We start from the raw sequence: 25742 nt of genomic DNA, 5'->3' as shown, positions 1-25742 counted from the left end.
CCAACTTGTCACCTTGGTATGTTTACTAAAGGTGGCTGACAACTGGGACAGGTGGCAGAAGAATCTGAATGTGATTTTTCAAACAATAATTATTGAGCACTTATGTAGGCCAGACTAATGGGAGAACTCAAGGAGGCTCTAATTGAGCAGAAGACAGAATGCATGTTCATGAAATGCTCCCAAAGGATATTAGGTCACATGTAGAAAGATTGGGAAGGAGTAGGAAGGAGGTGGTCTAGAAACAGATCCCAGATGGTGAAGACAAAACAATGGGGTCCTTCAGTGACCAGGCAGAGTTTCCAGAAGCCAGCAGGTATCTGAATAGGGCTGAGATTACAACACTTGATCTTCTACCTGCCCGATCCCTTAGGGAAGTGCAGGTTGAGCCCTGTGGCTTCTCCCGAAGGGTCTCTCAACTGCAGCAACAGGCCAGGTTTGGTTCTAAGCAGCTCAGGGCTCTTTGGCAACTGAGCAGGAAAAACTCTTTCTCCTCCTGTGTGTTCCTCCTTTACTCTCCCAGGACTACTGCACTCTCACCACTTCTGACAACTGATGAGGGGGAGGGCGGGGATTTTTCCACACCAAGCAATTCTGCGACACCAGTTAGGTGTCCTATAACTTAACTCAATTCTGACACTATCTACCTAAAGACACATTAAGATCTCAGTCCCACAAAACTGTGCCTCCCTCACTTGAGATGCTAATCAAAAGTCCAGGTTCTGATCGATCGATAAATTGGAGGTTCCTATGACTTCCTCCTCAGGTTCTAATTAACTTGCCAGAGCAGCTCACAAAACTCAGGAAAACAGTTTACTTAATGTTTATCAGTTTATTATAGATGATATGATAAAGGTTACAGATGGACATCCAGATGGAAGAGACAAGGTATGTGGAAGGGATTCAGAGTTTCCAGGCATAACATTCTCCCAACACCTGTATGTGTTCACAAACCCAGAAGCTCTCTGAATCCTGTATTTTTGGGATTTTTATGGAGGCTTCATCACATAAATGTGATTGATCATTAACTCAACTTCTAGCCCCTCTCTTGAGAACAGAAGGTAGGACAGAAAGGTCCAAGGAACTAACTGCCCCATCTTGAGCAGCTTGCTCACAGTGTGTGCTGATCTGTTGGGAGGTATGATGGCCAGAACCCAAATGATTATCTTAGAGCTCAACTCTGCAGTGCGAGGGTCCTGTCAGGGCTTCTGCAGGTGCCTGAAGCTCTGCTCAGGAAAATCCAGGGGGATTTCATGGAATCATGGCCATATGCAAGGCAGAACCAGCCCAGCCAGAAGTGGCATTCCCCACCCCTTCCAGAGCCTCCTCAGGCATTTCTCCTCTGCAGCCCCTGAATTAGCAGATGGCTCCAGATTAAATGTTGATTGTTGTTTCTGGGCCCTGACTTTGGTCCCAAATTATATTTCATATTTTGCTCTTTCTCTTCTCTTTTTTCATCCCAGATGGTTTACAAAGAAGAAGCTATGCTGTATATATAAGTTCTGACTAATACAAATAACTCCCTACTTTCTAATTTTCACACAATTTGAACCAAACCCAGAATTCCCATAGTATTCCTGAACCATGACTAATTCAGGAGGATTAAGTTTATTACTTAGTGAGTAGTTAAGGGGACTCATGACAAGTAACAAAAGTCTCCAACATTCTTTCTACCAAAGTGACAGTGAACTAATGTAAGGAAGTTTTTTCAATGCACAGTTGTAGACAGAGTCTGTGGGATGTGGGGCCCAGCTATAAGTATATTTTAAAGCCCCTCTAGGTGATTCAATATGCAGCTAAGGTTTCAAACCAATGTTTTGGAAAGACTTTCAAAAACGATTGAGACTCAGAGGGACTTCTGATGAAATCCTATTGGAGGTTTCCATGACACCATGTCAAAAATTCCTTTTACCAAAATGGTAATTTTGTAATAGTGGAATGTCCTGCAGTTCTTCAGACAACAAACTAAAGTCACTGTCAGATGTTCTTAAAACATTCCTCAAGAAGTTAAAAATAGAATTACCATGTGATCCAGAAATCCACTGCTGTGTATATGCCCAAAATTGAAAGCAGGGACTCAAATGAATATTTGTATACTCATGTTCATAGCAGCGTTACTGACAATAACCCAAAGGTAGAAGCAGTCCATTGATAGCAAGCCATCAATAGATGAATGGATAAACATGTAATGTATACACACTGCTAAATTTATTAAACAAGGACGCCATCAGACAGAAGTGGCTCTAATGCCTTGGCAGCCTATATAAGCAAACCAGAATGTAAACCTATTAATGCCTGAAGGTTAGGAAATCAGGGGCACCTGGGTGGCTCAGTCAGTTAAGCATCTGCCTTCTGCTCAGGTCATGATCTCAGAGTCCTGGGATCAAGGCTCTCATCAGGCTTCTTGCTCAGTGGGGAGTCTGTTTCTCCCTCTGCCTCTCTCCCTGCTCATGCTCACTTGCTCTCTCTCTCTCTCCTATCTCCAATAAATTAATAAAATTTATTTTAAAAAATCAAAACTAAAGGGCAGTGAATAGCAAATAACCATCTAGGCTTTCTCAAATAATGCAACCACTTAAGCTATAGCCAATCAAATAATTTCCTTGTCTTCCTCCACATTTGCTCCGTAGAAGTCTTTCCCCTAGCTCTTGTAAGTAGAGCACTCAGAGCCACTTCTGCTTTGTCACTGCCCAATCCAATATGTTTGCTCAAATAAAATCTTGAAAATTTTAATATACCTGTTTATCTTTCAACAATACAGTGCAGAATTATTCAGTCTTAAAGAGGAAGGAAATTAACATGTGTTGCAACATGGCTAAACCTTGAGGACATTACACTAAGTGAAATAAGCCAGTCACAAAAGGACAGATACTGTTTTGTATCTGTCAGTTACATGTTTTGTGTACATGAGATACCCAGAGCAGTCAAATTCATGGAAACAGAAAGTAGGTAGGAATGGGGAGTTGAGGTTTAATGGGTACAGAGTTTCAATTCTGTAAGATTGGAAGACTTCTGTGGATGGTTGGTGGTAATGGTAACATGGTAGCATGAATGCCCCTAATGCCACCGAACTGTACACTTAAACATGGTTTAGATAGTAAATTTTATGTTATGTGTGTTTTACCACAATTTAAGAAAAGAAAAAGTTTTTGAAACTATTGTCTAAGTACTTCCATAAACACACTCTTATACAAGGTCGAAGATCTATCCGTGATTGTGATTCATTTAATAGAATAAAGGCCATGGTATGATGAAAAGCAAAAGAAGGGAAAATCAGCTAATAAATATCCTACAGGGATCAAATAATTTTTGTTAGCTTCCTAGAGATGAAAATGTCATTACTTTGCTACTTAGATTATGGTCCTCAAATTGGTAGCAAGGTAGGAATGCAAAAAGGCAAATCCAACAACAAAAAAAGTCATCCTGTGCCAAAGTTTGATAGCAATGTGGCCTCCAAATCTCAAATTGAAGGACTATAGATCTAGAAGTTCTTTCTCTATGGGCTTTCAGGACAAACTTGCTATGGTGAGAATTTGTCAAACAATTTGAGTATTATCACTCATGGATCTCCACAAGTTCCCTAGTGAAACATGTAGCCAATGTGGCTACAGTATAATAACCACTATAGTCTCACCCCCAAGTTTTGCAAGTGTCTACAGAGCCTGGGTGCCAACAGGGATCTGGAAAGACTTTAGAGGCAGACAATATTAAGTGGAAGAATGCCTAGAACATAATGAAACACAGCAGTTTAAACCAATGTATGGCCCTATTTGGCTAAAGAAGGCAAAGTACCCAAAGATCAGTGGGGATATGATCCACAAAGAAGGAGACATGCCATCTGAGCAAGGATTTAGGGCAGGTGGATTCAAGAGATTTTATGTGCCCAGATGAAGGAAGGCCAGAAGGGCCCATGGTCATTTCTGCTAGGCTGAAAGATCCTCAGTGTGGTCATTGTTGACCCTATGATCAGCTCCCAACCTCACACCCCCCCACACCCCCCCACACCCCCCCCACACCCCCCCACACATACCTACATACACACATACACAGTAAACCAGTAGTTTTTTTAAAGGTAGACCCATATATGCTAACATGGAAAAAAGACATTTTTAGGTGAACCCTTTATCCCATTCTATGGATGTAACGTAATTTTGTTTAACCAGTGACCTATTGATAGACATTTGTATTGTTTTCATCTATTCTCTATTTCAGTCAACACTGTAGTGAACATCCTGGTACTTCTATCTTTGCCCACTTGAATGAGTACAAGAGAAACTGCTAACTTTAAGAACATTTTCTACTGGTATATAATGCAACACTAATTGTCAGGTTTAGAATTACACCTGCTAGAAACTCACATATAAATAAAAGCAAAAGAAGTCTCACTGAGCCTCGTGTCTGCTCAAACTTTCTAGAAATACCAACGAAGGCGGAAGTATAGCCTGTCTGCCGTGTTCCATTCGGCCACCATGTTGCAAGATGTTGGCGAGGCCATTCAGTTTGAAGTCAGCATTGGGAACTATGGCAACAAGTTTGACACGACTTGTAAGCCTTTGGCATCAACCACTCAATACAGCCGTGCCGTATTTGATGGTAAGAGTCACTCTAACCATCTCTCCTTATGCATTTACAGTGGGTGCACCCAGCATATTCTTCCACTAGCAGCCATTATGTTCAGCATATGCTTTGTGAGAAGAAAAGGTAGAATGGGGAAGAGAGGTAGCTGGAGTCCAAGCATCTTCAAGACTGGTCAAACCCAAGAAGTCGCAGGTCCATTGCCAGGGTCTGAACCCTATTCCCCTTCCCATGTCCAACTTTCACACTGGCTCTGTCTTATAAAATCAAAAGATGGCAACTTGCTGAACTCTGAGATCCCCAAATCAGCTCCTGCTCTGCCCAACTCCACTCGACCAAGCCCCAAACTGCTCTTAGACTGAGTAGTGAAAGTGCACAAGACTTTGGCTCAGGAAAGCTGGAAAATCCAGCTTCTGGTCTTCATTCTGTGACTTGCCAGCACTATGCCCTTAGCGATATCACTTAATTGTAACCTTCAGTTTTAAGCCTCTTCTCCCAAGTTGCTCTGTGGATTGAATAGCTGTATTTGAACAAAGGTGGATGATAAACAGTCCCTGCTTTTAAGGAGTTTGCATTCTAGTGTATAAAATAAGTCATAGTAGAAATCAGAGTATGAGAATGCTCTTGTTGATGGTATCAACAAATAGTTTAAGACTATACAGAGAGGAGAAAGAAATTCTGATTGAATGTTCCAACAGTATTGCCATAGTTTTTACCTAAATTCTGTACAAGCAATGTTAAAATATAAGATGTGCTAGAAAACGTTGGCTGATAATTCTTAACCATTATAAGGCAGTAATACAAAACCCCACATATCCAAAATCCTTTTATTTTCTTGCCCCAATTCTGGCAAAAATGTTTATTTAGAGCAGCACTTTACAGGTACAGACCCATACAATCTAACCTCCTATTCTCCCTGTATATTCTGCGGTCGTGTTATATGATCATTAGTGAAGTTCAGACACATGATCCTGAACCACTACAAGGTCCTAAAACTGGTGTGTTCAGTTTAGGAGGGTATTTTATTTTATTTATTTTTTTTTTTTATAAATTAATTTTTATTGGTGTTCAATTTACCAACATACAGAATAACACCCAGTGCTCATCCCGTCAAGTGTCCCCCTCCGTGCCCGTCACCCATTCACCCCCACCCCCCGCCCTCCTCCCCTTCCACCACCCCTAGTTCATTTCCCAGAGTTAGAAGTCTTTATGTTCTGTGTCCCTTTCTGATATCTAGGAGGGTATTTTAGAGAGATTTTCAAAACAACTATTCCTCAGTTACTTCAAAGAAAAATTTTTTTTAAAGATTTTATTTATTTATTCATGAGAGACACACACAGAGAGAGAGGCAGAGAGGCAGAGACACAGGCAGAGGGAGAAGCAGGCTCCACACAGGGAGCCTGACTTCGGACTCGATCCTGGTCTCCAGGATCATGCCCTGGGCTGAAAGCAGCACTAAACCCCTGAGCCACCAGGGCTGCCCTCAAATAAAATTTAAACACCAAATCACCCCAAACTGTTCCCCGAGTATACGGATTGATCAGTAGCCCAGTTTGCACATCTCTTCATAAACATGTTTAGGTGTCCAGTGTTCACTGACTCTCAATGTCCTATACCAGGGAACTACTATTATTACTTGCCTTGGGCCCACACAAAGCCAGTTGTTACCCTGACTTCATACTGGGAGGACATCAGTCATCGCCTGGATGCAGTGAACACTCTCCTAACCATGGCAGAACGGCTGGTAAGTCCATCTTTTCTAGGTGTCCTTCCCACCAGACAGTAAATTATGTGCTAGTTGTATGCTAGACCCTCTAACCTAAGACCTCGGAATATAGCGATAAGCAAGATACAAGCTATTTCTTTAGTAACAGTTGAGGTAGGTGTTCCACGGTTGGTATGGAGGTTCAGTGCTATGGGGGACCCAGACTCCTCCCCACTTGTTGCTCTCCCATCACTGAGGAGTTGTCATTGTCTGCATGGTTGAGGTGGCTCATCATTATACCTACCTTCCAGCCCGATGGAAAGAGAATGGGGAAGTAGATGACACACTTGCTTTCTACTTATTTTCCATTAGGCAGAATCCAGTCACACACCCACATCTTACTATACAGGAATTGGGAAATGCAGTCTTAAGCTTGAGTTGACGTATGGCCAGAGAAAAGCCCTGTCACTGAGGAAGTTGGGGTGGACATTGAGGCAGGGATATCCAAGACAACCGCCAGTTTCTGCCACAAAAAGGTGTGATGTGGAGAATGGTTTGTTACAATAGAAACATGCAGCCCTTAGAGCTTTACTGCTAGAGGAGTAAAATCTCCACTGTGGGAACAGATGGGCTCAGAGGAACCAGAGCCTGACATTTTATACTCTTTTTGTAAACTAGAGGACTTTGTTTGGAAGTTGGGTGTCCTCTCTGGTAGAAACTGCATAGATGTGGTATCTGCAATTCTCCATCTAGTTGACATTGATGAGGAGAAGAAGGGGCACATGGTTGGGATATTTCTAAGTAAGTCAAAGATACTAAATTATTTCTATCAGGTACTGATAAAATCCATCTATTCTTAGAGTGTTGATTTCCAAATTCCATTAGTATTAACTTTTTCTAACATCTAATATCTGTTAGGGCAGGACCAACATGTGTGGGGGTCCTGGAATATACCTGATCTAAGAGTTCACAGCAAAATCTAAAAATACCATTTTATGTTATAAAGACAATATTGAAGGAGTATTGTAGGTTTAAGCTAACTTAAGCATAATTGTTCACGAAATAAAGTTGTAACTGATACGCACTCTAGTTTTGGTATTAACTTCCAGGCTTCCGTCTTGAGGGAATTAGTGAAGAATTGATCACCCCTCTATCCTGATTATGTTTTGGGTGCTCTTCAGCCTTATTCATCAGCCTTGATCGGGCTGTCTATATTCCATGTTCATCTGGACAGGCTGGTGATTCCCCATGATGGGGACTTTTGCTAATCATGGAGGGCACTTTCTCTGTCTCTCAGTCAGCAGATGCTCAAAGTGACACAACAGGATATGCTAGGCTCTTCTAGCACTTACCTGTCCCAGCCCAAATTGCCATTTTCCCAAGGAATTCTATTTCCTTTTAGTGTAATAGGATGTGAAAACCAAGGTCTGGGTTTTCGAATGCTGATGACTATTTGGTTGCCTTTGCTTCCAGGCCTTCTCACCTTCTCAGTGGGTAGATGTAAACACACACACACACTCACATGTCAGTTTATTTCTAGATCGATCAATATATGGAAAGCAATGAATTTATAAGGATAACTCCAAGTCTATTCTAATATCCTAGGTTTATTTTACTCTTCCCTATTTCTGTATTTGTAACTCCTTTCTCCAACAGTGAGAAACCTCATTTGTTCATGTATTTGATCCTAAAATCCATAGGTGAACCCTTGCGAAAAACAAACAGATTTAGAGTTTGATATGTTCGTGGTTCTTTCTTTTCTTCAAACTGAGAGTATATCATCAAAACATTGTGTTCAAAAGCTATTTGGGTTAGTTTAGTGCAATTATGTTATTCATCTATAATATAGGTCATTTGTTTCTGTTTTATATTCCATGTTGGGGTTCCTTCCCCCATCTTTGTTGGCTTTATTTATTTCTTGAACACATGGTTTCAAAATATTTACTTGGTTTCAAAAGTCAAAGGTATATGAAAGATTGTCCTACTACTTGTACATGTCAGCATTGACTGCATTTTGAAGACATGTAAATAGTGCTAAGCTACCATGAGCATTTTTTAAATGTAAAAAAATAAACTCTTTGGTTTTTCTGTTAAGCCTTTTATGCATTATTTTTTCTTGAGGATAAGCATTAAACCTTTACTGGGTTTAATGGCATGATGCATAACTACCAATTATTTCCTCTTTCCAAACTCTCCAGCAATTGAACTTAGAGGCTCTGAAATCAGGGATGCAAGGTAAAGTTCCTGCAAACCAGTTGGCTGAAATATGGTTGAAGCTGATCGATGAAGTTATAGAAGATACAAGGTACAGTGATTTTGTTCCTATCTCAGAATTCCCAGTCATGCTTTCCTCCCCAAAACTGAAACACTAAAAGAGCCTCTAGAATTGTCTACAGTGTTTGCCTGAAAAATGAATTTGAATTAGTCAAGATTCTCCAAAGGTCCTAGTCACTAGGAGGAGTCTCTGAATCACCACCAGGAAAAGTTCCACTTTCTGATTAAATGCCAATTCTAAAGCAGCTAGGGAGGCTGAGGTCCCTCCTGGAAACACATCCCAGGGCAGCCTCAGGCAAAAAGTGGGGAGAAGGAAGGAGGGAACAGGCCCAGGCCTGACTCCTGTCAATCCTTGTGCCCACTGCCTAGAGAAAGGTGACTCTCAGCTTCCACAGAGAATAATAGGTCCTAGGGGTGGAGCACTGATTTTGCCATTCAGAATAACATTCCTAATTCATGAACACATTTTTAGAAACAGCCTTTTTTTGGGGGGGGGGTGCAGCCCGGGTTGCTCAGCGGTTTAGCACCGCCTTCAGCCCAGGGCCTGATTCTGGAGACCCAGAGTCCCACAGTTGGGCTCCCTGCATGGGGCCTGCTTCTCCCTCTGCCTGTGTCTCTGCCTCTCTCTCTCTCTCTCTATGTGTCTCTCATGAATAAATAAATAAAATCTTAAAAAAAGAAAAGAAAAGAAACAGCCTTTTTACTTGCCCCCCACCTTTTTTTATTGAACGCCTAATAAACTGTGGCTAAGTCTCCCTTCACAAAGCCAATATATTTGACTTGAGCCATAGAGAGCCTTTTATAACTGTGAATTGGGGAAATAGCTCAGATCTCTGGGCATTTGGAAATCAAAGAGGGAAGTGATTCATCCCCAACTCATTTTAAATATTGACTAATAGAGCAGTGGACAAGGAAGTTCTAAAAGAAGAGCATAATTGAAAACTTATGACAAAAAAAAAAAGAAAAAAGAAAGAAAACTTCTGACAAGCCACAAGAACTGGGGATGGGTTCCCCCCCTCTTCGGGGCAAATGCCCTCAGTCTCCCTGTCTTCTTGTGCCTTCTAGTGGTTTAGCGAGGTCATTGAAATGCAGCTGAGATCAGAGCAATGCTGGGCTCTAGTTTCAATTCAGACCCAGATTTACTGGGTTTTAAGAGGTCATCTCTCCCAGTCTCCTCATTCTATGGATGAGAAAACAGAGGCCCACGGAAATGATGCATCTGATGCCCAGAGTTTGGTTTATCCATACTTTTTCTACTACATGCTTCACATAGTCAACATCTATTTATCAAAGGTCTCATGTGTGTCTTTGAGCTAGCAGCTTCCATATGCATTTTTTGCCTCAAAGAATCATTCCAGGGACTTAACCTTTGCCCCTGCTTTGCCACAATTACTAATATAACCAAACAGAAATATTTGGCAAGAACTTCGCGTAGAAAATTCTGTGAATTTTGGGGTTTGCTGAGCGAAACATAGATATATCTATTTACACAGTTTTTGAAGAACCAAATTGATGTGAACTGTTTTTGAAGAATCAAATGGAATCTTTTTTAACTTGATGTAACAGGAAATTTGTGTTTAAAAGAAGTCATACTAGGATTTCCTTCATTTAGAAGCAAGGGGACATTCACACCAATGGAGTTTCTAGGTAGAAACAATGTGAGTGGGACTTCCTGGAATCCATGACACCCTCACCTGTGGCCCTATCAGCTGCCATGGTGAGAGGAAGACCCTGCAGAAGAAGGCAAATTAATTCTGGTGCCAACTTAGCTGTTCTAGACTTCTCATTTTAATGGGAGCTTTGCCTACACCAGTGGTTCTAAACCTTTTGGGAGCTAATGGGCCCCTCTGAATGCCTTTGAATGCTCATTATATATAATGAGACTATGACAATGAGGAAGACAAAATTTGATTATGATGGCAACGTCATACAGACTTTACTCTGCAGTAGGCATTGTTCTAAATGCTCTCCATATATTAATTCATTTATTTCTCACAACACCCCAAAAGATAGATGCTATTTTTCCCACATTTGAAGATAGGAGAGAGATTAAGTAACTGCTCAAGATCACAGAACTAATAAATAGTGGAATCAGGATTTGTACCTAGATGGTTGGCTCCAAAGCATGGGGTCTTTATCATAACGTCAACTGCCTGGCAACACAGACATAGACTTTTTAAATAAGTTCCTGGGGTTTGCAGGCCTCCTGAGCCCCCCCACCCCCCTCCATGGACTGCCTAGGGGTGCATGGTCCTTAAAAACCTTCTGCTAAGTGCTCTAATCTGCCTTCCCTTCCTTCATTTTGCGGGTCTGTACGCTGGTTGCAAGAAGCAAAAGAAGGGAAGCCCTGCTCCTCCCAAATGCTGCAGCCATTTCCATCTTCTCTCCTGTGACTCCAGGTAGTCAAACCCAAGAAATTGCTTTGGAATTTTAATTCCCGCCCCCCCCCACCCCCACCCCTGTCACATTCCTCGTGAGAGTTAGCAGTCTGTTTGGCAAGTCTGCTCTGCCAATTGCCACATACACTCAACTTCAGCTTAAACCTGGTCATGCTTATGGAGTCAGGAAACCGGTGTGGCTTGCAAGATGGAAATCAAACATAAATGAATTTGACGGTTCTGAAGCCCAGAAAGCGATTCTGCAGATTATCTGTTTCTTTTCTTTCCTTTCTTTTTTTAGGTACACATTGCCTGTCACGGAAGGAAAAGCTAATGTCACAATTCTTGACACTCAGATCCGAAAGTTGCGGTCCCGATCTCTCTCCCAGATTCACGAGGCAGCTGTGAGGATGAGGTCTGAGGCCACAGAGGTGAAATCCACACTGGCAGAAATTGAGGACTGGCTTGAAAAATTACTGCAACTGACTGAAGAGGTAGGACTTTAAACTACTCAAAGTCACTCGATATGGCAGAGGGATTCTGTGGAATGGCACCACAGAGAGAGAAGGTGGTTGGAGAATCTAGTTTATTATCTGGATAGTGAGCAGGTCTGACAGATGGTGAAGCCAGGGAGTTACTGGGCTGGGATGCTAATGGGTAATGGGCTAATGGGTCCATCACTGAAGTGAGGACTGGAGAAGAATTTTGAGTTGGTGGTCCTGGAAAGTCTTCAAAGTAGACAAATCATTATCATGATACAATCAAATACCTCAGGTAGAGGGATAAAGTAGCACAGACTATTGAAGTGCAACTTTTGCTTGGGATTGGGAAGACCTGGGTATGAATCCTGGATCTACCATATGTAAACTTGGGTAGCCTCTGTAAGCCTCAGTTTCCCCATAAGTAAAATGGAGATAATTGTGGTACTCCTTTCACAGCATTGTATAGTGAAGATTGAAGATGATGAATATAAAGGGCTTAGCACGGTGCAGGGCACACAGTGGTGCTGGATGAATGTTGGCTGCCGTTAACCTCCGGGGACAGGAAAACCAAGAGAGTAGGAGACCCGTCCATCCTCTTGAGCTTCAGAAATTTGGGAGAAGGGGGATCATAATATATTATGATCTGGATAGAAATACATTTGCAAAAACATGGGATTATAAGTAATTTTTATTTTCTGCTTTCTATGCTTTGGTACTATGGTGAACTATATCACCTTTATAATCAGAAGAAAAGAGGTTTTAGAAAACAAAATTAATATATCAGATTTGGCAAACATTGGATTATGAGCTGGAGATACTTTGTCTGTGTCCTATGACAGGTATGAAACCTGTAATGCTTGACTGCTGTTGAGGGCTTTCTTCAAAGGATGGGTGAGATAAGAGGGGATATTTCCTAAAATACCTCTCAGAGCTGTGTAGGTCAGGTTTGGGGCAGGTGAAGTTCCCCCTCTGCTTCACCTTATTCCTTCTGGCCAGCTGCGGTCTGCCTCCCGGCCCTGCAGGCTTCAGCATGGTCCCAAAAGATGTGCAACTCAGGAATTCAGACAGATCTCTGAATTGCTAAGGAGAGCCCTGAGGAGCCAGCCTGCAGAGTCTCCAGTCCCTCTGAATGTAGACTGACTCCAGCTTTTCTTCCTTTTCCATCTTCTCATATGGCCAGCCACAGAACAGTATGCCTGACATTATCATCTGGATGATCCGGGGGGAGAAAAGACTGGCCTATGCACGCATCCCTGCCCATCAGGTTCTATACTCCACCAGTGGTGAGACTGCATCTGGGAAATACTGCGGGAAAACCCAAACCATCTTGCTGAAGGTAAAGTTTCATCCCTATGCAACATGAAACACTAAACGCAAAACCCGCATTCCCAAGAAAGGGGCTGCTTTATCTGCCAATCACTGAATAACTAATATGATCATGATCAATTCCGACCCATTCTAGCACCTTCCCCTAGGCTAGTAATTCCTAGAGAGTCTGGGGTCTGCTGGCATTCAGTCAAGGACACTTCCGTAGAGATCTCTTTGACACTAATACTAATGTGACATTGGGAATGCTGTGCTTTCTGGCATGATTTTTCCTCTTATTTCTAATGTCTTGTGCTAAGCAATGCCTCCTTCCCTTCCCTTCTGATAAGTGTTCAGGAAGTAGAAAAAAAAAAGAGAACATAATATAGATAGTCCATGGAATCCATGCCCTCAACCTCAGATTGAAAACTTCGGAGAATTTGCTGCTTTAGTGCAGTGGTTCTGAACATTGTTAGTCACGGGCTCCTTTAATAACCTGATGGAAGCTACTAGCCCTCTCTCCCAGAAGAACGCATATCTGCCATGCATCCAGTATTTAACACATGATTCAGGAGCTTCATAGACCCCTGTAAGCCCATCCCAGGACCCTGCATCAAAAACTGCTCTGTGTGTGTTTAGGGAGAACCAAAGGAGGGCCTGGGGCTGAAAACCAAGAAATCAAAATAGTCCCAGCTGTATTGGTTTGACATCTGTGTCCCTGGCCAACCCCAGCTGAAGTCTTTGGATTTGAGGAAGAGGAATAAAAATCAAGAAGAGAAAAAGCAGTCAGGGGAGAATGTTCTTTGAAAACAAAGACATATCTGCTAACTTTTAATAAATGTACTCATTGTTCTTTAATCAGGAGGGTGAAAATAGAACCAAAGTGATTATCTTCCTTCAAGTATCTCTTGGTGGAACAAATGTTACTTAAGATAGAACCACGATTATAATTGTGCCTGTCAGCAGTTGGTGGAGGCAAACCGATTAATAAATAAAATTTCACAGTTGGTGAGAGAGGAAGGCAAAATGGTATTCTCTGTGTTAGTTTTTAGAACTTGGTGGATAAACAGCAAAATGCTTTCAAGACAATGTTATATGTATTTATTGATTTTGTCAACACTCATTATCCAGTTTAGGGAGACAATTTAATTCATTGGGATTTTTTTTGCTGGTCTTGGGACATCCCCACCCTTTACACTCAAAAATATTATTAAAGACCCCAAAGAGAATATGAATAATAGTGAAGGGGAATATAAGGGAAGGGAGAAGAAATGTGTGGGAGATATCAGAAAGGGACACAGAACATAAAGACTTCTAACTCTGGGAAATGAACTAGGGGTGGTGGAAGGGGAGGAGGGCGGGGGGTGGGGGTCAATGGGTGATGGGCACGGAGGGGGACACTTGACGGGATGAGCACTGGGTGTTATTCTGTATGTTGGTAAATTGAACACCAATAAAAATTAATTTATAAAAAAAAAAAAAGACCCCAAAGAGGGTGGGGTTTTGTTTAGGTGGGTGATATCTATCAATATTTACTGTAACAGAAATTAAAATGAGAAATTTAAAAATATATTAATTCACTTAAAATAACAATAATTAAACCCATTAATGTCAACATAAATTACATATTTTTAATAAATTATAACTATTCTCAAAATTAGAAAGAAGACTGATACTGTTTTACATTTTTATAAACCCCTTTACTACCTGGCTTCACAGAAATATAACTGAATTCTCATATCTGCTTCTACATTTAATCTGATGCAATAAAATTTTTTGGTTGAAGTGTATGAAGAGAATCGGGCCTCACATAGATGTGTAATTGGAAAAGGGAGAAGTATTTTAATATCCTTTTCAGATAATTGTGGATACACATCTTTGTTATATAATACCAAACTCAAGTAATGGCTTCTAAAAGGTGATTTGCAGTATGGAATTTGAAACCATATCAGTGAACTTTTCATTTTCAGCTACATTAAAATCTATTGGTTTATTTTGTATTTGAATGGTTCTTTTATCCGTGCATGATTTTGTAACATTTAGCATTGATTATTGAAAAAATATCACTTCATTGGGTTATACAGGTCTTCCTAGTGTTGACACATTTCATCTTGCATTGCTGAAAAAAACACATTTATTAATATCACTCATCAGAAAAGTCTTTATGGATCAGGATGCTATCAAGCTTACCATGACAGAAGTTTTCCAAAATTCTTTATTTTTACTTGAAAGCCTGAATTTAATCATTGATAACAGAATACAGTCAGTTGTTGTCCTTGAAGAGACAGGCTTACTTTGTTTATGTTCAAGGTAATGTCTGCCCCATACCCAAGTCTGAATAACCATATTTGTCTGTAAATCGCTATTTCAAGTAAAAAACATTTCCATTAAAAAAGAAAAGCTAATTCGGTTCACATTTCAAACAATTGCACAAGAGCTTTTTCTCAAGATATACATAAATATGCAGCAGAAGTGATTTGTGTGTACTTTCCATTTCATTACACAAAATAATAAAAAGATGTACTCACAAGGGCATCTGGCTGGCTCAGTCAGTAGAGCAGGCAACATGATCTCAGAGTCGTGAATGGAGCCTATTAAAAAAACAAAAACAAACAAACAAACAAACAAAAGATGTACTCAGGGATCATGATTTGGTTAAGATTAGTTAATTTTTACTGTTTTATTGAGAGAATTCATAGGTAAATTTATATTTATATAAATCAATTTATATTATTGAGGGAATTCATAGGTAAAACTAGTCAGTATTTGTTTTTTCCACTGAGAGTGATGAAGAAAATCATTCCCATGGGTTCAGTTTGGTGTTACTGCCCTGATTCCTGCTGCAGTGCCTGCACTCTTACCCACCATGCTTTTGTACCCGCAGTGCACGTATCAATACAGCAAAAAAGACAAGAAACATCTTGGTATTATTAGGAAAAGAGTTTAACTCCATGAACCTCCTGGGAAAGTCTCAAGGACACAAGGAGGGGGGGTCTATGGATCACACTTTGAGAAGCACCACTTTGTTGTTATTAAAATCTCTGCAGGGTCATTTGGAAGTATTTTAACTAAGCAAATGTAAAATTAGACTGGGGAGAGCAATGATTAGATCTGCTTTTGGCTTGAACTTAATGTCATAGCCTATACTGCACCCAACATCACAGAGCATGTTATTGTGCACCTCACAGTATCCGCAGGAAAAAACCCACGGACCAAAGGTGCCCGCAGAGCTGCGAGTCAACATCTGGCTGGGCTTAAGTGCTGTTGAGAAGAAATTCAATAGCTTCGCAGAAGGAACATTCACCGTCTTTGCTGAAATGGTACATTCAATGACATCACTATCATTTCCTCTTTGGGGGGAGTCCTGTTACTTGTCATCCTTAGAGAAAACATTCATCCATGTGCTAATATTAGACCTCAGTTCTCTGCAGAATCCCCCACCACTCACATCCCCCACCAACTTTCTCATGGTCTCTGAGGTACTTCACATGTGCTAACAGTCTTGCCCATCTCCGTGCCTAGATTTTACTATAGGCATGCTGGCTACCAAGTAGAAGTAGTGGGAACACCCTGCTTCTCCATTCTGTGTCCTTGTCACTTAGAAACCAAAGGAGCTGTGCACACACCCCCAGGTCTCAAAGCCCCTTGTGATAATAGCTTCTTTAGCTGCTTCCTGGAGTTTATCTCCTTTCAAGGCTCAGAAACTATATCTGAGACAGGTAATGTTGTGGCTGCTTAAACCCAATTTCCCCATCAAGCCTCTACTCAAACTTCTTCTTTCCTTCTTCAGCCTCAAACCCCCCTGTCAGGTGCAAATCATCTTTTCAGTGGCTCATCAGCAGAAAAATGGAAATTTCAGCTTGCACCCAAACAGGGACACTCACTGGCAAATCTCAAGCCTTTTAGTGGTTGACATCGTGAAGAGCAAACCATTGTAGATTTATAACTTCTAACTTAGACAGAAATGCCCTATAAACAGGAGTCTGTTTTTGCCACTAAAGCTGTTTCTAGAAAGGTTTTGGTCTTCATCCCCACTACATTCAAAGGGATGAAGGCAGAGAACTTTTAGGCACCATAAAAATTGGACCTTTAAACGACCTTCATAATGTCAGACAGATTCTTTGTAGACTGCCTGCAAAAGGTACCATCGGTTATAATGTTGATTCTGTGGGGAAATGCGCCCCAAGTTTTAGACAGTAGACTTTACAAATAAGCTCTTAGAAGCCTATACACTCATAAAATGAGGACTTTATGTGTATTTAAAAAATTAGGTTCGGAGAACCTTTTGGAGCCATTCAATATAATAATGGAAGCAACTAGTGTGCTATACCACTGTTTACAAAGCACTTTTGATTGCACATTTGAACAATTCTATGAGAACTGGTGGTATTATCCCCAATTAATAAATGGGAATACTGAGTCTTAAAAAGAAGAGTGAGGTACCCAAGGTTGCATAATCAGTAGCAGCCCAAGTTAGGTCCATACCTTAAGTTTTTTCACTTTCTATCATGGTTTAGCTTAAATGGGCTTAAAAATTTATGAGTGGGCTTTATTTCTTGCTCTTTGATGTGTTTTCTCTAATTGTTTTTAACAGTATGAAAATCAAGCTCTTATGTTTGGAAAATGGGGCACTTCTGGATTAGTGGGTCGTCATAAATTTTCTGATGTCACAGGAAAAATAAAACTCAAGAGGGAATTCTTTTTGCCTCCGAAAGGCTGGGAATGGGAAGGAGAGTGGATAGTTGATCCTGAAAGAAGGTAAGCCCTTCCATTTTTCTGAGAAAAAACGGTGACAGTGAAACCTTTCCCTAGATATTGCTAAATAAATCTTTTCTATCATTATTCTTGGTAATACTTATGCAATACCCACTGAGCAAACTCCATAGAAATTTAAAATAGGTCATTGGTGCCCCATAATAAAACAAAGAAATAAAAAGCACCTGGTACTAACATTCATTGAGAACTTATGGGTGAATGTATCAAGCAGTGAGCTAAGCACCAGGGTGTTAATTACTTTATTGAATCTGGCCTATATCCCTATAAGGTAGCTAGTGTCAAAAATTATGAAGGATCTGAGATGTTTAGCTTACTTGGAAGCTAACAAGGTCACCTGCCATACTTCATGGATGCTGGCAAGAGACAAGAGACACAGGACTCCTGGGTCAGAGACAAGGGACTTCACTGCCAACAGCAATAGCAGTGCCAGTATTAACATTTGCTTTAGTTATCTGAGCTCCAATTCCCACAGGGAGACAAGAAGATGGTCAGATGACACTTAAACATGAAGTGGTTGTGTAATAGGAGAGGAACTTAGGCTTAGGGAATCCAAATCTTCTTAATGAGTAGCAAGCATGCTGGCCCTTTGCTCAAGAGAGAGAAAGAGAGAGAGAGAGAGAGAGAGAGAGACTATCTCTATCTTCCAAGATTATTCCTCATATAGGTATCCTTGATGCTGTGGAAACATAAGAACTCATAGAGAATTACCTCCCAACAAATAATAGCATGATCTCCACTGTAAGGTGAGGAAAGTAAGACCTACAGAGATTAAGTAACTTGTCCAAAGACACATAGGTTGTAGGTGGTACCAGTCCAGACTTAACTATTAGGCTGGAATGTCTGTAAGAAACAGTTGAGAGTACACTTTAAATGGGTGAATTGTGTGGTATGAACAGAGTGTCTCAAAAGCTTGTTATTAAAAAGAAAGGAACAGTAAAGGGGAGGCAAGGATGTGTCCCCTGGAGTTAGGGTTTCTGAATGTTGCCAACAGCATCAGAGTCAGAGCTCCCTCTTCTCTGCCTCTTGACAGCAAACTTGAGTTTGGAGGAAACAAGCTTGGTAAAGTTGGAATTCAAGGCCTTAAACTAGAGTTTTTCCTCTCTGTCCACATTTGTTTCCTGTGATCACAGGCATTAGAGAAGGAGGGGAATGAGTGAGCTGGGTCTGGTCTGTTCTGGTCTGGTAAGACCCAACGATTGCACATGATTGCTTGTAACCCATGACAGCTTGCTTTGGATAGAGTTGGGGTTGCTGGTGGGGACAAGGGAAATGGGATTTGAATTGGACAGAAGGAAGAAAGGGTAATGAGGACAGGGAAAGGTGGAGGCATTAGAAAAGCGGAAGGTCAAACCATGTCAAGGCTCTACGGGACCCCAGAGGCAGCAGCCAGGTCTTCTGTTCTCCTTCTCTGGGACCCAGAGAATGATGGGATGAGCTTAATTTATACAAATAGTTGGGGCTACTTCTATTCTGATTTCTTTTTTTTTTAAAGGTTTTATTTATTTATTCATAGAGACACAGAGGGAGAGAGAGGCAGAGACACAGGCAGAGGGAGAAGCAGGCACCATGCAGAGAGCCTGACGTGGGACTAGATCCAGGGTCTCCAGGATCACGCCCTGGGCTGCGGGCGGCGCTAAACCCCTGCGCCACCAGAGCTGCCCTCTATTCTGATTTCTTTCCAGTGCTTGATTCTAGGGGAGGATTGGGCAGGGAAAAGATGTAGGGATGGTAAAAGAAAAAGACACCTCACTTGAGTGGGTATCTGGCAGGAGACTTAAGTCAAAGTTGGAGCCTCTATACTCTCCTTTATGGGCTGTCAAAATAGTACCAAATCCAAGAGGAAAATTGGCATGGCAGAGAGTTCTATGGGTTTCTTAAGTACCTAAATGAAGTCTGGAGTCTTAAATGACCTGGTTTGGCCATCAACCTAGGAAACTATCCAGAAAATTTAAACTCCTCCCTTCAGTTTGTGTTACGTAGACCATGCAAGCCATGAGTAAAAATTTCCATACTTGGCCTCAAGAGACTATTTCCACGCCGTTTTTTTTTTTTTTTGTTTTGTTTTGTTTTGTTTTTAAGTAGGGGTAATAAGGGTGGACAATATCCTATTCTTTTGAACTGTTAGCCAGGAGTTTTGCTGACCGGCCCTGAACTGAAACAAAAATATGGAACATGAGATCTGTATAAGGAGCTGCCCACAAGACTGTTTTCCCAGTCCCCACCCTGATGACTGAGAAGGAGCAGCCCTGCTAACTTGAGGAGTCCTCTGTGATTCCGGCCTCTTTGTTCCCACAGGCCCCTTCTCCAAAAGAATGTCAGAAGTTATTAGCAGGAAGAGGAGTTTGGTGGAGAACCCCAGGGCTAGAGTAAGGAGGGAGCCGGTGTAGATGTTTCCCGGCCCCTGGGCCTCTGGGGTTGCTGGCTACCATTGCTCCTTTGGTAACTCAAGCCTCGCCCACAGCTTGCTGACCGAGGCAGACGCGGGGCACACGGAGTTCACGGACGAAGTGTACCAGAATGAGAGCCGCTACCCCGGGGGTGACTGGAAGCCAGCTGAGGACACCTATACCGATGCGGTGAGGGGGCTGCTCCCCACACGGAACCTCCAGCCCTAGCTCTTTGGAACCGTGGTCTGTGAATCCACCAGCCACAAGGCGTGGCCTCCCCTTCTCTTCTGCTCTGTCTTGTGTTCTGAGTAGCCACACAAATGCACCTCTAAATATTTTCTATAGAAAAGACATTGGACCTGTTTAACTGGATGTTGGTATATGGTAAAGTTTGAGTTGTGCAATTTTTTATTGTAAATATTTATTACTTAACTAGTTTTTTTAAATCACAAATAAAATGGACATGTCTCTAAAATGTCCCAAGAACATAAAAGGAAATGAAAAGTAAGTCTTCTCCCAGATTTACATTCCACCCCTCAGTGATAACCACTGAAAGTATGTTTCTGCTCACACTCAAATGTAAAACTGCTCTCCCATGCCAAAACACACCTAAATAGAATTATGTTGTATGCACAGTTCAATAATTTGTGTTTTTCATACAACAAAATATCTTGGGCATCCTTTTATATCAATATGTATAGGTCTATGAGCTTTGTAAAAAAATGCCCACAAGTGTCTTATTATGTGCACCTTGCATAATATATTTAAATATCCTCTCCTTGTGGACATTTTTATTTTTTTCCAGTCTTTGGTTTTTTTCAAGCAATGCAGCAGTAACCATCCTTATATATACATTTTTATTCACTTGTGGAAGTTTATTTCCAAGAAAGATTCCCTGGATGAGTTTGGTCAGATTTCAGTGCATATGCAGTTTTGATAAATATTGCCAAACTGCTTTCAGATAGGTTGTATGAATTTTTATTTCCAGCAACAGCATATTAGAGGGCTGTTTTCCTAAACACTCATTACCTCCACTACACCAGCTTTGTCCGAGCTTGAATCAGTGGTGCCCTGAAGTCTTTTCCATTTTCCAACTCTTAATTTAAAGTGAGGCTGTGGGGCATCTGGGTGGCTCAGTCGGTAAAGCATCTGACTCTTGGTTTCAGCTCAGGTTGTGATCGTAGGTCATGATCTCAGGGTCATGAGATTGAGCCTCGAGTCAGGCTCAGTGCTGGGCATAGAGCCTGCTTAAGATTCTCTCTCTCCCTCTCCTTCTGCCCCTCTCCACCACCAAATAAATAAATAAATAAATAATCTTAAAAAAATAAATTTAAAAAATAAAATGAGGCTGAGCATTTTTCCATATGTTTATGGACCACCTTTTTATGTTCTTAGGAACTTTTTCTCCTGTCAGTTTTCATGCAGTCAATACTTTAGTTGATAGGGAACCTAAACCTTGCTCAAATGTTACATGATTAACATCTAGAACCTCCAGTGATATTACCTTGTACTTGAAAACATGTACATGTTTTTCATGCTTTATCCATTTCTGATGGTTCCCTTCCAATATAATTCCTTATAAAGAGTCACGCCATTTCATAATATTAAATTGAACCATATGAAATTGCTGATATTTGGCCATTTTTGATCTACTACAACAATTTTCCATGGTTCAACCCAACATACCCCTAACAGAAGGTATTCTAAAAAACTAATCTTGTGTAGCTATTGTGAATAAATTGAGATTAGAGATTCCTAAATTAGCATTCGAATGCTATTGTTAAGTGTGAGTCATACTCTCACCTTTGCATTTTATCTGACACCCTGGCTCACTTCTCTTCTTTTTTTTTCTTTTTAAAGAATGGTGATAAAGCAGCATCACCTAGCGAGCTGACATGCCCTCCAGGATGGGAATGGGAAGATGACGCATGGGTATACGATATAAATCGTGCAGTGGATGAGAAAGGTAACATTTTAGATCTATTACCTGATGGGCTCTCTGTAGCAAGTCCCTGGTTAACCCCAGAGTAAAGTTTCCTTGGTTGTGGGGCGGTGGGGAGCAGTCCTACTTCTGTCAGTCTGTGACAGTCAGGTCTTGGATATTACCTGTCACTATTCAGAAGCAGAATCTGAAGGACAAAGAAGTGCTTGAACAGGTGCAGGTAGGGGCGTCATGAGTGAACACTACAAGATCACAGTGGGCCATGTTGAGATGTTGGGGATCCAGGATGAGAATATGGGAGGGAAATGGCATTTGGATATTCTTCTCTATTCTAGTCGCACCCCATAGGCTCCCTGGGAACATTACACTAAGGAAGAAGGAGTGTAAAATGCCTTAATAGTCATCCTGTTCAGCAATAATACAGATTGTTTTGGGTTTTTTGGAAGTCTAGTTAGCACACAATAACATAGATTATTAACATAGCTTCTGTTACTGGTGTTTATCCTTTTCTATGAACAGTAACCTGAAGTTAAGTGAACTATAATATTTGGAAATATCAAAAGAGAAAATGTGATTTTTTTTCCCTTATAAGAGAAAGAACAAGTATGGATAGAGAAGGGTTCAAATTGATTATAAGTTCTTTGCTGATCTTGACACACACCAAGCCTTATAATCATAGCATTGATTGAGCACCAACTATGTGCTAAGCATAGTCCTCATCATTTGCATGCATTATTTCGGTGAATTCTTTTTAAGGAGGTATACTTTACCTTTATGCTGGGGAAATCCGGCCATAGGCAGGTTTTTTACTAACCTGCAAAAAACTTACATAGTAAATAGCCAGCGTGCAGGGATGCTGGGATTTAAACCCTGCTGTGTAACTACACAGGCCACACCCTTCAACACTGTCCCCGATGGCCTCTTGCACTGTGCTTTATTCTTAGATGCCTTGAGTGACTGGAGGGATAAAAGGGGAGGAGAACCCCGGGGCAGCAAAGGAAGCTCTTTGAAGAGAGCTGTATTCAGTTTGGTTGAATTGCAGCAAACTGAAAGGAGCAACAATGGCATTTAATGCCACAGTAGAGCATGTTGGGGGAGCAGAGACAGTGACTGGATGTTTTCTGGAAGTTTATCTGGCAGTCTGGCAAATGCATCTTTTTGGGATAACCATTTGCAAACTCTGTTCCAGGCTGGGAGTATGGAATTACCATTCCTCCTGATACTAAACCCAAATCCTGGGTTGCAGCAGAGAAAATGTATCATACTCATAGACGACGAAGGCTAGTCCGAAAACGCAAGAAAGATTTAACACAAAGCACTGCAAGCACTGCAAGGGTAAGAGTTACCACGGGAGGGAGCTAGGCTGGGGGCCATATAGAATTCCTGTTATTTGGCTATTTCTACAGAAACTGTTTGCCAATCAAGGGCCTAATGCCCTCCCTGCACAGGGGTTCTCAAAATGCACTTGCTACCCCAACCAGCAACAACACATTACCTGGGAATTTGTTAGAAATGCCTCACTCCGGGATCCCTGGGTGGCGCAGCGGTTTGGCGCCTGCCTTTGGCCCAGGGCGCGATCCTGGAGACCCGGGATCGAATCCCACGTCGGGCTCCCGGTGCATGGAGCCTGCTTCTCCCTCTGCTTATGTCTCTGCGCCTCTCTCTCTCTCTCTCTCTCTCTCTCTCTGTGACTATCATAAATAAATAAAAATTTAAAAAAAAAAAAAAAAGAAATGCCTCACTCCAAACCTACTGACTTAAAAATTACAGGGGTGAGATCCAGCAATCTGTGTTTCACAGTGTCTTCTAAGTGATCTGAAGTAGGTTAAATGATAAGAAACACTACCCAGTAGTAATAGAAATTATTTTGCATAATGAAGTAGTGGCAATAGTTCAGTACTTAGAATAAGAAACACAAGGACTCAGGGGAGCCTGAGGGGCTCAGTGGGTTAAGCATCTGCCTTAGGCTCAGATCATGATCTCAGGGTCCTGGGATCGAGCCCTGTGGCGGGCTCCCTGCTCAGCGGGGAGCCTGCTTCTCCCTCTCCCTCCGCTTCTCACACCTGCTCCTGCACACTCTCTCTGGCAATGTCTCCTTCTGTATCAGTTGCCTAGGTATCTCTCCATATACCCACAGTCCATCGGCCCCACAGGGGCCAACAGCTTTGTTCTTTGCTGTATCACTGGCTCATAGCACAGTGCTTGGAACAGAGGAGATATTTGTTGATGGACCAAATAATCTACCTTATCCATTAAGGGATGTTATTATTGTTGTTATGATGATGATGTTAGCATTCACCTTAAAAGTTTTACTTCTGTTTTAGGCCATGGAAGAATTGGAAGACCGGGAGGGCTGGGAATATGCTTCTTTAATTGGCTGGAAATTTCACTGGAAACAGCGTAGCTCAGATACCTTCCGCCGTAGACGCTGGAGAAGGAAAATGGCTCCTTCGGAAACGCACGGTGCGGCCGCCATCTTTAAACTGGAGGGCGCCCTCGTAAGTAACAGGTCCTCAAAGCTCAGATACTATTGGTTGAGGGGGCGCCTCGGTGGCCCAGTGGTTGAGCGTCTGCCTTTGGCTCAGGTCTGGGGCCCTGGGATTGAGTCTCACATCAGGCTCCCTGCTCATCGGGGAGTCTGCTTCTCCCTCTCCCTCTGCCCCCCCACCCCCCTGCTGGTGCTCTCTCTCTCACTTGAGCTTGCTCTTTCTCTCAAATAAATAAATAAAATATTTTAAAAATCTATATTGGTATAGGGAAAATAGATGAGTGTTGTATACACTACTGACTCCACAGAGATCCCTCTAGTGCTGCAGAACTGCAGATAATTTGAGAAAAAACTACACATCCTGGGTGCTCAGTAAGTCTTGTTGCCTGAATACACCATGAATAGAGGAAAGGTTCTAAGAAGTTCTACCGCAGACGCGCCTATTTAATGTTATTTCACCCAGCATGTCCCACATATATCTATTATAAAACCCTCGTTGCAGGTGACATCTGTTATCATCCCAGGTGCGGGTTCCTTGGATTATACCTTGGAAACTACAACTGTTCCATAGACCAAGAAACTGTATTAAATATACAGATGTGGGGAGGAGAAAAACAGGAGGATGGCTCATGGAATTAGAGAATAGGGATCCCTGGGTGGCGCAGCGGTTTGGCGCCTGCCTTTGGCTCAGGGCGCGATCCTGGTGCATGGAGCCTGCTTCTCCCTCTGCCTGTGTCTCTGCCTCTCTCTCTCTCACTGTGTGCCTATCATAAAAAAAAAAAGAGAGAGAGAGAATAATTCCAATGGAAGCACAATAAAGAAGGCAGGGAGGGGGAAAGCACAAAGGTGGGAGGGATGAATATGAAAATGGCACTGGTCTCTCTAAACCAACATGGTGATTGGGAGCCATTTCCTGGTTTTATATTTTTGCACACTGACCCTGCTGTGTTCTTCTGTTGCTTATTCTCATCCTCCTCCCACCCTTTTAATCCCTTTATTTATCTTTTATGCTTTGCCTTTTGAAAATTTTCAGCATCAAGGTTTGGTAAGCCTGGACTTGAGGCAGAAAGACTGGCTTCCACTTCTTACTCTGTCACTTTCCAGCTAAGTGACCTTGGGCAAGATACTTGCTGTTCTGGGCTTTATTCATTTTTAAAAATGGAGTGATTGGATGAGAAGAGTCTCTTTTAAAAGCCACCATTCCATTTCTTTGTAATTCTTGCCTCTCTGTTTTGAGGCATTGCTAATGAACGTTTCTGCCTTTTTAGGGTGCAGACATGACCGAGGACGGAGATGAGAAGAGTGTGGACAAGCAGAAGTATAGTGCCACCACTGTATTTGGGGCAAACACTCCTATTGTTTCCTGTAACTTTGACAGTAAGTTTTAAACATGGATTTGTGCACTCCCCTGCAATGACTTATTTATCTAAGGC

General features: G+C 41.7%; 1 protein-coding gene across 2 annotated transcripts in view; it reads left to right on the top strand.

Annotated features, from left to right (window-relative positions):
- The window catches only part of MYOF (myoferlin), a 144176-nt gene that overhangs the window by 75713 nt on the left and 42721 nt on the right, over positions 1-25742 (top strand). For both annotated transcript variants that reach the window (XM_055346146.1, XM_055346145.1), the window contains 12 exons: positions 4413-4590; positions 6192-6316; positions 8476-8582; positions 11231-11423; positions 12592-12747; positions 15905-16036; positions 17311-17474; positions 19954-20068; positions 21740-21845; positions 23011-23156; positions 24146-24319; positions 25578-25686. In XM_055346146.1, the coding sequence (XP_055202121.1) occupies positions 4413-4590; positions 6192-6316; positions 8476-8582; positions 11231-11423; positions 12592-12747; positions 15905-16036; positions 17311-17474; positions 19954-20068; positions 21740-21845; positions 23011-23156; positions 24146-24319; positions 25578-25686 (1705 nt within the window). The remainder of the gene's footprint in view (positions 1-4412; positions 4591-6191; positions 6317-8475; positions 8583-11230; positions 11424-12591; positions 12748-15904; positions 16037-17310; positions 17475-19953; positions 20069-21739; positions 21846-23010; positions 23157-24145; positions 24320-25577; positions 25687-25742) is intronic.

This window comes from Nyctereutes procyonoides, unplaced genomic scaffold (genome assembly GCF_905146905.1).
Source record: "Nyctereutes procyonoides isolate TBG_1078 unplaced genomic scaffold, NYPRO_anot_genome, whole genome shotgun sequence".
In the NCBI taxonomy this organism is placed as follows: Eukaryota; Metazoa; Chordata; class Mammalia; order Carnivora; family Canidae; genus Nyctereutes; species Nyctereutes procyonoides.
The sequence above is the reverse complement of the archived record's forward strand: the minus strand, read 5'-3'. Positions and strand labels throughout refer to the sequence as shown.